The sequence below is a fragment of the Homalodisca vitripennis genome, chromosome 3 (assembly GCF_021130785.1).
Source record: "Homalodisca vitripennis isolate AUS2020 chromosome 3, UT_GWSS_2.1, whole genome shotgun sequence".
Lineage (NCBI taxonomy): Eukaryota > Metazoa > Arthropoda > Insecta > Hemiptera > Cicadellidae > Homalodisca > Homalodisca vitripennis.
Window position 1 is genome coordinate 197,219,188 of NC_060209.1, and position 12,179 is coordinate 197,231,366.

Genomic DNA, 12,179 nt, shown 5'->3' on the forward strand with positions numbered 1-12,179 from the left:
CCAAAAAAGACCCCTTCAAGGCCTCAGAAAACCCTTTATGTGGGTATCTAAATCGACTGATATAGACATCAGCCAAAAACCGATATGGGAACCCCAATCTTGAAAGAACTATACCTTGTGTGTTTAATTTTAATTTAGTAATTTCATAATTGCCCTTGGCACTGTCAACAATGTTCTCAATTATATCTTCACAAGTCACATTCAGAGAATCTGGACACAAAAATATGTATGAATTTTTACACTACTTTTAGCTTGACATTTCTTATAGTTGCCCGGCCGGTTAAGAATTTTTGCAGCAGCTATACATTGTGAGAGCTTACGTTTTTTTATATTTAACCTCAACAAAGTCAGAGTTAACCTCATTATCCACTTCACAAAGCTCCGTTAAAGCAGGAGATTGCTGACCATACAGCAGCTATAACATTGTGAGGGCTTACGTTTTATATTTAACCTCAACAGTCAGAGTTAACCTCATTGTCCACTTCACAAAGCTCCGTTAAAGCAGGAGATTGCTGACATACAGCAGCTATACATTGTGAGGGCTTACGTTTTATATTAAAACCTCAACAGTCAGAGTTTAACCTCATTGTCCACTTCACAAAGCTCTGTTAAAGCAGGAGATTGCTGACATACAGCAGCTATACATTGTGAGGGCTTACGTTTTTATATTTAACCTCAACAGTCAGAGTTAACCTCATTGTCCCACTTCACAAAGCTCTGTTAAAGCAGGAGATTGCTGACATACAGCAGCTATACATTTGTGAGGGCTTACGTTTTATATTAAACCTCAACAGTCAGAGTTTAACCTCATTGTCCACTTCACAAAGCTCTGTTAAAGCAGGAGATTGCTGACATACAGCAGCTATACATTGTGAGGGCTTACGTTTTATATTAAACCTCAACAGTCAGAGTTAACCTCATTGTCCACTTCACAAAGCTCCGTTAAAGCAGGAGATTGCTGACATACAGCAGCTATACATTGTGAGGGCTTACGTTTTATATTTAACCTCAACAGTCAGAGTTAACCTCATTGTCCACTTCACAAAGCTCCGTTAAAGCAGGAGATTGCTGACATACAGCAGCTATACATTGTGAGGGCTTACGTTTTATATTTAAACCTCAACAGTCAGTGTTAACCTCATTGTCCACTTCACAAAGCTCTGTTAAAGCAGGAGATTGCTGACATACAGCAGCTATACATTGTGAGGGCTTACGTTTTATATTCAAACTCAACAGTCAAAGTTAACCTCATTGTCCACTTCACAAAGCTCTGTTAAAGCAGGAGATTGCTGACATACAGCAGCTATACATTGTGAGGGCTTACGTTTTATATTTAACCTCAACAGTCAGAGTTAACCTCATTGTCCACTTCACAAAGCTCCGTTAAAGCAGGAGATTGCTGACATACAGCAGCTATACATTGTGAGGGCTTACGTTTTATATTTAACCTCAACAGTCAGAGTTAACCTCATTGTCCACTTCACAAAGCTCTGTTAAAGCAGGAGATTGCTGACATACAGCAGCTATACATTGTGAGGGCTTACGTTTTATATTTAACCTCAACAGTCAGAGTTAACCTCATTGTCCACTTCACAAAGCTCCGTTAAAGCAGGAGATTGCTGACATACAGCAGCTATACATTGTGAGGGCTTACGTTTTATATTTAACCTCAACAGTCAGAGTTAACCTCATTGTCCACTTCACAAAGCTCCCGTTAAAGCAGGAGATTGCTGACATACAGCAGCTATACATTGTGAGGGCTTTACGTTTTATATTTAACCTCAACAGTCAGAGTTAACCTCATTGTCCACTTCACAAAGCTCTGTTAAAGCAGGAGATTGCTGACATACAGCAGCTATACATTGTGAGGGCTTTACGTTTTATATTTTAACCTCAACAGTCAGAGTTAACCTCATTGTCCACTTCACAAAGCTCCGTTAAAAGCAGGAGATTGCTGACATACAGCAGCTATACATTGTGAGGGCTTACGTTTTATATTAAACCTCAACAGTCAGAGTTAACCTCATTGTCCACTTCACAAAGCTCTGTTAAAGCAGGAGATTGCTGACATACAGCAGCTATACATTGTGAGGGCTTACGTTTTATATTTAACCTCAACAGTCAGAGTTAACCTCATTGTCCCACTTCACAAAGCTCTGTTAAAAGCAGGAGATTGCTGACATACAGCAGCTATACATTGTGAGGGCTTACGTTTTATATTTAACCTCAACAGTCCAGAGTTAACCTCATTGTCCACTTCACAAAGCTCTGTTAAAGCAGGAGATTGCTGACATACAGCAGCTATACATTGTGAGGGCTTACGTTTTAATATTTAAACCTCAACAGTCTGAGTTAACCTCATTGTCCACTTCACAAAGCTCCGTTAAAGCAGGAGATTGCTGACATACAGCAGCTATACATTGTGAGGGCTTTACGTTTTATATTTAACCTCAACATCAGAGTTAACCTCATTGTCCACTTCACAAAGCTCTGTTAAAGCAGGAGATTGCTGACATACAGCAGCTATACATTGTGAGGGCTTACGTTTTATATTTAACCTCAACAGTCAGAGTTAACCTCATTGTCCACTTCACAAAGCTCTGTTTAAAGCAGGAGATTGCTGACATACAGCAGCTATACATTGTGAGGGCTTACGTTTTATATTTAACCTCAACAGTCAGTGTTTAACCTCATTGTCCACTTCACAAAGCTCTGTTTAAAGCAGGAGATTGCTGACATACAGCAGCTATACATTGTGAGGGCTTACGTTTTATATTTAACCTCAACAGTCAGAGTTAACCTCATTGTCCCACTTCACAAAGCTCTGTTAAAGCAGAGATTGCTGACATACAGCAGCTATACATTGTGAGGGCTTACGTTTTATATTTAACCTCAACAGTCAGAGTTAACCTCATTGTCCACTTCACAAAGCTCTGTTAAAGCAGGAGATTGCTGACATACAGCAGCTATACATTGTGAGGGCTTACGTTTTATATTTAACCTCAACAGTCCAGAGTTAACCTCATTGTCCACTTCACAAAGCTCTGTTAAAGCAGGAGATTGCTGACATACAGCAGCTATACATTGTGAGGGCTTACGTTTTATATTTAACCTCAACAGTCAGAGTTTAACCTCATTGTCCACTTCACAAAGCTCCGTTAAAGCTGGAGATTGCTGACTTACAGGAGCTAACGTATTTGAGACTGGATCAGAGAACATTTTATTGTTCTCTCAGAACAAGAAACTTAGAAAATTGCAAAAAGTCCTATGAGGACCTTTGCGCTGCTTCTGGAGTGACAGGATATTCTGGATGGGTAAGGTTGGTAGTAGAATCCCCCTCCTGTCGAGATTCATGAGGAAAAGTTTAGGGCACTAATTTTAAGTCATGTCCCCTAGGAAGGAGAAGCCAGCTGTGAACCAGCCCCTCCAGTCAAAACAGGCAGGGGTAGCACACCCTAATGTCTAGGCAGGCAAGAACCTTTGACTCTTGGGGAACAAACCCCACGAATTCCAACAGTAATCTCTTGCAATAGACTAAGCCTATCGAATTACCCTTGCACTCCAGAATCTCGATATTTGCGGTTAGTAATGTGCCACTCCTGGACAACCACAAGGTTACCCAGATTTAAGTAACATCGGTTTTTGCTGTGCCCACTGTGGGTTCAACTGGAAGGTATAAACCAGCCAGAAGTGGCATCAGAGAAAATACTGTTACCTTGTGTAACTCGAGTTTAAATGTTTTCTTATATTTTAACTAGTATGAGAAATTGTTTACTAACTGAAACACTGCTAAACTAGATAAGCAGGCGTCATTAACTAAACGCACATTGATAACCATTGTGTTTTATTTCCTTAATAAAAAAACTATATATCATGTGAAATTTCATATAATTGTAAAAATAATTGTCTTGTATGTTCTTGTGGAAGAATAAAGCAGTGGAGCATACCTTCAATAAATTCATTACAACACAATACCTATACACTTGATTTACAACACATGGCAAGAAATCATATCGTTACAACACATTTTGCACCATTATATTTCAATAAAACCCTTCTGCATTGTATATAATTCATGTAAACACTTCACTACTTGACAAATTTTCCAATGTTGGCCAGATGATTTTACAATCACTATGTTCACTTTTGTCGTTACTCGATTCGTCATCGTTCTGTAACTCTGCAATAACTTCAGAATCAGAAATAAACAATTGTTCGGTGACAACATGTTCAGTTGACGAGAACATAAAAAACGATCACCACATCAACTAATAAAAACAACAGCAGATGACAATTGTTTCCGTTCAGCTTGTAGTATTAGTTCCTAAAATTTCCGTGTGATCACGTTACCAATTGAGCACTTCGCAGACTAGCCGCAATACTGATGTTATCGCGATGTCAGATGCTGTCTGACATACGAGTGGAACGGCAAAATTACATTGTTAGATGAGGTTCAGTTAAATTATATACTTGATATGTAATGGCAAAAGACTTACAATGATGTAATTTGTGCAATTTATGATGATATAGGGTGGATCCTTGATTTTGATTAGAGAGGACCTTGAGGATAATGACATGTTTTATTGGCTTTTGACAGAACTGTAATGGTTGCTGAAGAATTTTATTGTGAAATATTGCTGTAACACTGTCTTTTCTTATTACTATTACTATTACACTTCACTCAGTTGTGTGATCATTACTGCTTCTGATTTCATATCAATCAATATTTAAACTCTGATGAGAGTACTGTTTAATTAATGTTAAATAAATCTTGAATCAGTACGGTAAGAATAATCTTCAAACAATAAAGTACCAAATCGTACTGTAAGGTAGATGTTTTTTTCTGTCAGTTGTACAGAGAACAATGAGTATTGTTGTTTTGTTATCGTACAGCTGTCGGACTTGGAGAGGCAGTTAGGAGCAAAGCAGGACGAGATCAATGTTCTGGAAGGAAAGGTGGCAGACCTGCAACACAGGTTGGCAGCACCTCAGCTGGTGAGTTTACATTCCATCATATTGGCTCTTGGTTTAGACTTGACTAACGTTTGAAAATAAGACAGATAGTTTACTCTTATTGAAGTATTTCCACACATAAAACGGTTTGCATGAAAACAAACAAAGACTTTGGAGCTGGATTAATAGAAATAAAATAGCATGTACGTCAAACAGTCAATAACATCATATTAATCGTTGAAATAAATGAGTTAAATATATTTAATTTTGGAATAAAATAGTGCTTTAAAGTCTAAAGGTCAAATTTTCCGATGTTCAAATATGGGTACATTCAATATCAGTTAACTCTTGTTTGAACGCGATGGAAGTTCATAAAATATTTCAATACTAAAAGATGTATAAGTGAAAATTTTGATTAGGACTTTTTCATTGAGCTATATTGACATCAAATCTCTTGGTTGGCTTGAGTCTAGATATCATATGTGGAAGTAAAAATGCATTAATAGTGTTGTTTCAAAGGAATAATAAATAACGGTGATAAAGTTTGAATAAGAAATTTTGAGCTGTTAGTAACCAAAATACTTTGATGTGGAGATATTTAGATGTGTACTGATGGCCAAGAATAGAATTACATAATCGTCATTCTGGGTGGGCTTTCTGGCATGATTTAAGTGATCTAGGACAAGAAGTGTGTGTATGTATGTATGTGTGTTCTGGAAAGAGATACCGGTAATACAATGGTGGAGTCATTTGTTGTCTGACCAGGAGTCTACGGCTCACACATGTCTAATCATGAAGTTTTTGATGCGGATCTTGTTGAATTTTACAGAACGCTGAAGTATGGAAGAAGATCAGTGCCAAAGAAGAAGACATCAGACAGTTGTCTGAGAAGATCAGAGAACTGGAGCAGCAGATGGTTTTCCTCAACGGCTCATACGGTAAGTCTGATTATGAAATCATGTCAGGCTACAATAAGTGCCTCAATTTGAACATAGATTACATTGGAAAATTGCCTAAGAATGATGATATATATTACAAACTTTAATTTATTTTGTAAATTTTATTATTTGAAAACACCTGTTACTTTCTGGACAGTCCTCTTATATAGACATAAATACATATATACATATAGCCTACATTAACATATTTTTGTAGACTTTATGCTTATCAAACGTTTTATAGAAACATTAGTCTTGAGAAAACTTTGAGAATATTTAATGAGAAGTCAAACTCGTCACTGCTATGAAACTGACTATTAGGAGCCAATATGTAAGTTGAAATTTCTTTATTGTCACATTTCCGTCTTACTTGAAAGACACAAAACTGGTGACATTGTTAGGTCAGCGTATCCTAAATCTAAAAATATAAATACAAGTTTTAAAATTAACTTTGTCAAATTATAAAATTATTAACATAGTTGGCAATATATAGTCTAAATAATGTACAATATTATAGTATTATTATAGTTTATTTGTAAACTAAATAATACTATATAATGCATGATCATAAAAATGAGTCTTTATTAAAGGAATTTGTATTACTCATATATTTTATGTATTGAGCTAGATTATTGTAGAGTATTCTTGATTATTTGACCTAAACTGGCCCTAGTAAGGTCAGATAATGCGGAAAATAATCAAAATGACATTGAAATTGTGTAAAGGCAATTACACAAACCGACCAATCCAATCGTCCAATTCCAGCTCTGTCACTCCCATGCACTGCCCAATCATTGCGTACAGGTTGGGTAGTGTGTGGGAACAACAGACCTGGAATCAGACACATCGGCAAATGAGTCCACGGATTGGTCGCTCTTAATTTTATTTGCACATCTTTATCATACAGGTTTGGTGAAAAGGGTTCATTCAATGTGAATGTTGAGTTCAGCTCCAGTTCACCTTCTCCTTCCTCTTGAAATCTGGTGTCATGTTCATTTGAAGGGATCCAAAAATAGTCTGTGACAAAAAACAAAGAAGCTGAAAACTAACTCTTTGAACCGTTTCAACATCAGAGACACCTAGAAAATGTAGTGCAACCTAGGTGAAGAGGTAATATTATTGTCATAGATGCACAATTACATGGATCCCTTCAGATGGATTACTTCAGATGAACACGACTCCAGATTTTAGGAGTTAAGTCTGCAACAGTATCAGATAGCTAGTGAGATGTTACCCTCTTGGAAACGAAAATTCTTATGTATTATTTTTATCTTATTAGATCTTACAAAACCCTTGCATAGAAGTTTGTATTTAGTATCCAGAAGTTTGAAATATAAAACTGAACATGTCAATATATCACTGATCATGCATTTAGCAACTTTTATAAACGCACAAAGTACACAATTATACGTTAACACGTTGACTGTAGCAGACTCTCTGGTGCATACTGAATGGTTAAGAATACTCAATATAGAGACACAGTGAAGGTGTTAAATGGTAGTAAAGAATTGAGTTCTGAAGGTTATCTATTTTTTAGCATTTTGAGATGTTTGAATTTTAAATTGATGTAAAATGAAAGACTTCTATATATGTCCTACTTTGCAAATCTAATAAATATAACATAAATATGTTTTATATTACCGTAAATTTATTTCAGACTGAAGATCTGAAGAGAAGATTAAATCTGAAAGAAGAGGAGATTTTAAATCTCAGAGAACGGCTGAAACATGCAGAGAAGAGTAGTTTTTCTCATGATCAACAACAGAATGTGAGTTCTATATAACATTATTCAACAACTTAACCATAATTTACTGAAATTAAACCATCCATTAACCCTCAAAGTGCTACTATCGCACTGTGCGATATGTTCGTTTTTTTCATATGACAGACGAACGGTTCGCTCAATAACGACGTGGTTTATAAGGCTGCATGTAGGAATAAATTCCCTATCAAGTAACGTAATTAGAACTATGTAATTCAGAAGTTTACGAGGAAGAGTAAGAAGAATAGTCAGCTGATTTCGATGCGTTTTTGTCTGTTACGGTCGTCTCGCGGCCGACGCTCTGTGACGTTATTGTTTTGCTTCGTTCTTTTGATTTGTAAATGACTTATATTATTGTTTAATTGAGTAATTATTTGTGCTATGAGTGAACTTAGTAATTCAAGTGCCATTAGGCACTGTTTTGATGACGATTTGAGTGGAAATGATAGTGATGAAAGCAGCACCCCCACCAGAGAGTGACTCAGACTAATTTTTTTAGTCTAATGTAAATATGTATATAAGCCATTTTTCTGTATTTTTAATACTTTATCTTTCATTTTTCTTATTTTTACTCATATCAGTAACTAAATATGTGTTTATTTTGAGACAATACTCACTATTCAACTACTTACTGACACTTGTTGCTGTGGTAAACATTTTAGTAAAATTTTTGGGAAAAAACAATGTTTTGTTTTTTACCAATTAGTATTGTGATGTGTTGTGCAAAAGGTTAAGAAGTGATATTTTTCTTATTCAGCATTATATTTGGAACATTTTGCATATTTTAGAACTAGGACTACTACATTTTGTAAAAACTATACATCAAGGATTTTGAAAAATAAAAATATGAAAAAACTACACAACCGGTTAGAAGTACCAGATTTTTTTATGATAAAAGATAAGCATTTTTATTTTTACTTGATCTTATAGAACATATGTTTGTGTAAAAAACCATATGTAATACATGCAATTTTAACATATGTTTGTATATAAAAAGTTGTTTAAAAAAGAAATGTCATATGCTCGAAAATGGCCTAGCACTTTGAAGTGGTTTAGTCATCACTTGGAGGGTTAATGGATGACAAAGAAAAACGAGATGTCAACAAAAACTTAAGCATATAATACCTCATGCACTGCAATCATGTCACTGCATTGAATTGAATTGAAAATATCTTTAATCATTGCATATACATTCTGTAAACATTGAATAGCATCTTATAAAGTACTTAACTATTATAGTTATAAAACTAGAAGAGGTTACTTTAATAAGTTCCTTTTGTTTTTGTTTTATATAATCTGTTATTCAAAAATTATCATCTGTTTCTTTACGTAACATCCAAACTTTAAGGGAATGTTTGTTAAAATAATACATAAATATAGAATGGAAAATTTTATATTTATTTTCTACACTGGCTAAATCTTCTCCCAAGTTTATTTGTATAAATAGCTAATAAATAAATCTAAATTAATTTTGCTAAAATTTCTAATTTTTTAAAATTATTTTTCTTTCTTGCCTGCAACATTAATTTCAACATTAAAGATTTCTAATATTTGAGCATCATGATCTGATATTGCTGTGATTATTCCATTAATTTCCAACTTTTCATCTGATTATCAGTTGCTGTAGCTGATGTAGCAATTACTCTTGTTGGAAAATTGAAAAGGTATTTCATGCTGTGCATTTTGAGAATATTTTAAAATCTTTAATGCAGTTTACTATCTGTTAGTACATATATATATATTAAAATCCCCTATTGCTATACACATTACCTTATTCCTTTTGATATGAAGAAACCGTTCAAACCTATCCAAGAGCAATGTATCAAAATATTGTCGAGGTGTTCTATAAAAGCAAATGCAAAATAAATGTCTAATTTTAATTTCTGCAATACAGCACTGACATAGTCTTTCTTCAATAAAAAATTTGACAGCTGGTATCAATATTTCCTTAGCATTGAGTTTTTTCGAGCAATCACAGCAACATCTCCACCATTTGTGTGTGACCTACTAAAATAAGTACAAATAAAAAAGTACTTAAAATTTAAGGCATGGCATGTAATCACTAGACATTTTGTGTTCACTAATAGCTATATTATGTGGATGTAGGTTACTAATATTAATATTTAAAATATTGAGTCATCTATTCAATTTCATTGCAACCAGTCTTAAAAATAGCATGGTCTTTTTTTTTAAGAATGTTTTTAGTGAGGTCTCCTGAACTGTTTTGGACAGTTCTCGTTTCAGTTCCTGTCCGCCATGCTTTGGCCACGGTTGTGGCAGCTATATTAACAAAGAATTTGTTGAACTCTTGAGCAATGGTGTGGGTGTCACGAATAATCTTTCCAACGATGTTGAGTGTTGAAAATTGCTGGGGTCTTGTGATTTCACTGTGCATCTTTTGCTGTTTGATCATAGTTCCTTGCTCTTGTTGTCAGTGCTTTGTACTCTGTATGCTGTTTCTACCTTTCTGAGTTGTTTTATCTTCAGGATCGTAATCATTTTTCCCTCTCAACCATTTGTTATTTGTGTATTTCTTGGCCTGATGTAAGATAGTTTTCCTTCTCTGCTATAAACTTCTTTTGAGAGCATTTATTTCATCGCCCCTGTAATGAAACTAAGAGAACCTTTTTTACAAACTAAGGCTTTAATCAACAAAATTCAACTAGATAACCTTAAATATTCCAATCAGAACGTATAAACAATTACTTAATGTCTTCTTTAAAAATAACAGATGATCTAGTTATGTTTTACATGGAGTAAATTATAACATTCTCCCCCACTGAATTTAGGAGGTAGTCATTGAAACGTTCAGGGATCCTTCTTATTCTTGATCCTCTTCGAGGAGAAACTATTTTATTTTCTTGATTGAACTGTTCAGATTCAACTTCAGGGCCTTTTGAAGAATCTTCCTTATTTCCTTGTGATGCATCTTCATGTTCATCCTCCACCTCCTGTTCTTCCGACCAATTGGATAAGTCTAAGTCTGTCACCACCATTAGACTTTTATCACCTCGGGGAGCTAAGTGTTTTAGTGAAACAGTAGATTCTCTTCCATTGTGGTAACGAATTAGTGCGTATTGTGGATTTGCTTCTACTAATTCAACTTCATCAACTGCTTCTTACATTTCGCCTAGTTAGTACTGGACCAGGTTGCAGTAACCATGCTGGTAGTGAAGTACCTTTAGTTGATCGGCGTGGATGTATGAACATTCTCTCGTGTGGAGTGCAGTTTGTTGCTGTGCATAGTAAAGATGGCGTATCGAATGTAGAGACTCTGGAAGTACAGACTCCCGGTATCGTTGGTCCAGTCCTTTGGATTTTAGTGACAGTGTAACGGTCTTCCATATAATTCCATTATAACCTCTCAATTTGTCCATTTCCTGCAGGATTGTATGGACTGGTTAAACTTGTAGCAATCCCTTTTGATGAAGATATGTCCTTATGTCATCAGACAAAAATGATTTGCCTCTGGATGATGGAATGTAATTTGGTATCCCATAAACAGAGAACAAGTTTTCCAAACATTCTATCCACAGTACTCAAAGTCATCTCTTTGCAGGGGTAAGAGAATGGGAAGCGAGAGTACTCGTCAACAATATTTAAACATATAACGATTTCTACTTGACGATGGTAGTGGTCCTTTAAAATCAATATTGAGTCTTTCAAAAGGTGAAGTGGCCTTTATCAATGTGGTTGGTTTGTTTGTGGAATCTAGGTTTGACCTCTGAACAAATAGGACAAGATAAAGTCATTGATTTGATATCATTCAAAGAATATGGCAAATTCTTGCTGCGTACCCAGTGATAGAAACGCGTTATTCCTGGATGACAAAGAGCCTGGTTCATTTCAAAAAGTTTGTTGTCAGTCGTAGAGGCATTACAGATCCCGAGAGTGCCTCTGCAGAAACGTTTTTCTTTACCAGGTCGATATTGAATGTAGTACGAGAAAGGAGAAAAGCTCTAGTCGCCAGCGCATGATTTTGTCGTTTTTAATTCTGCTAGAATGTTTTTGGTCAAAAATAAATGACAAAGCTTTCTGATCAGTTAAGAGAATAAATTGTCTCCCTAACAAAAAATGTCTCCATTTCTTAATAGATTCTACGATGGCCTGTGCTTCTCTTTCTACTGTTGAGTGTGTTGTTTTTCACTTCCAGACAAAGTCCTAGAAAAGAAGGGCAACAGGACGTCCATTTTGGCTCAGTGTATCAGCTATTGCAACTCCTGAAGCATCAGTTTCGACTATCAATTGATTTTTCCGGTTCAACAGTCACAAGAAATGATCTTTTCTATATCCTTCTTAATGTTTTGAAAATCACTAGCGGCAATGGAGGTTGGTTCAATAGGAAAATTCTTACAGCTTACTAAACTTCTAATCTTGTCAGAAAACCTTGGTATCCATTTGGAGTAGTATGATAACAATCCAAGTGTTCGTTTAAGAGAAAGCAGCATCATGAGGCAGAGGTATGTCCAAAAGTGGTTGTAATCTCTCTGGGTCGGGACGTATAGTTCTATTTCTGATTTGATAAC

General features: G+C 35.4%; 1 protein-coding gene across 1 annotated transcript in view; it reads left to right on the forward strand.

The window, feature by feature from the left end:
* The window catches only part of LOC124358540 (centrosomal protein of 135 kDa-like), a 144,725-nt gene that overhangs the window by 35,038 nt on the left and 97,508 nt on the right, over nucleotides 1–12,179 (forward strand). Inside the window, exons 12-15 of the mRNA XM_046810839.1 lie at nucleotides 4,894–4,995; nucleotides 5,783–5,891; nucleotides 6,617–6,705; nucleotides 7,549–7,659. Coding sequence (XP_046666795.1) covers nucleotides 4,894–4,995; nucleotides 5,783–5,891; nucleotides 6,617–6,705; nucleotides 7,549–7,659 — 411 coding nt within the window. The remainder of the gene's footprint in view (nucleotides 1–4,893; nucleotides 4,996–5,782; nucleotides 5,892–6,616; nucleotides 6,706–7,548; nucleotides 7,660–12,179) is intronic.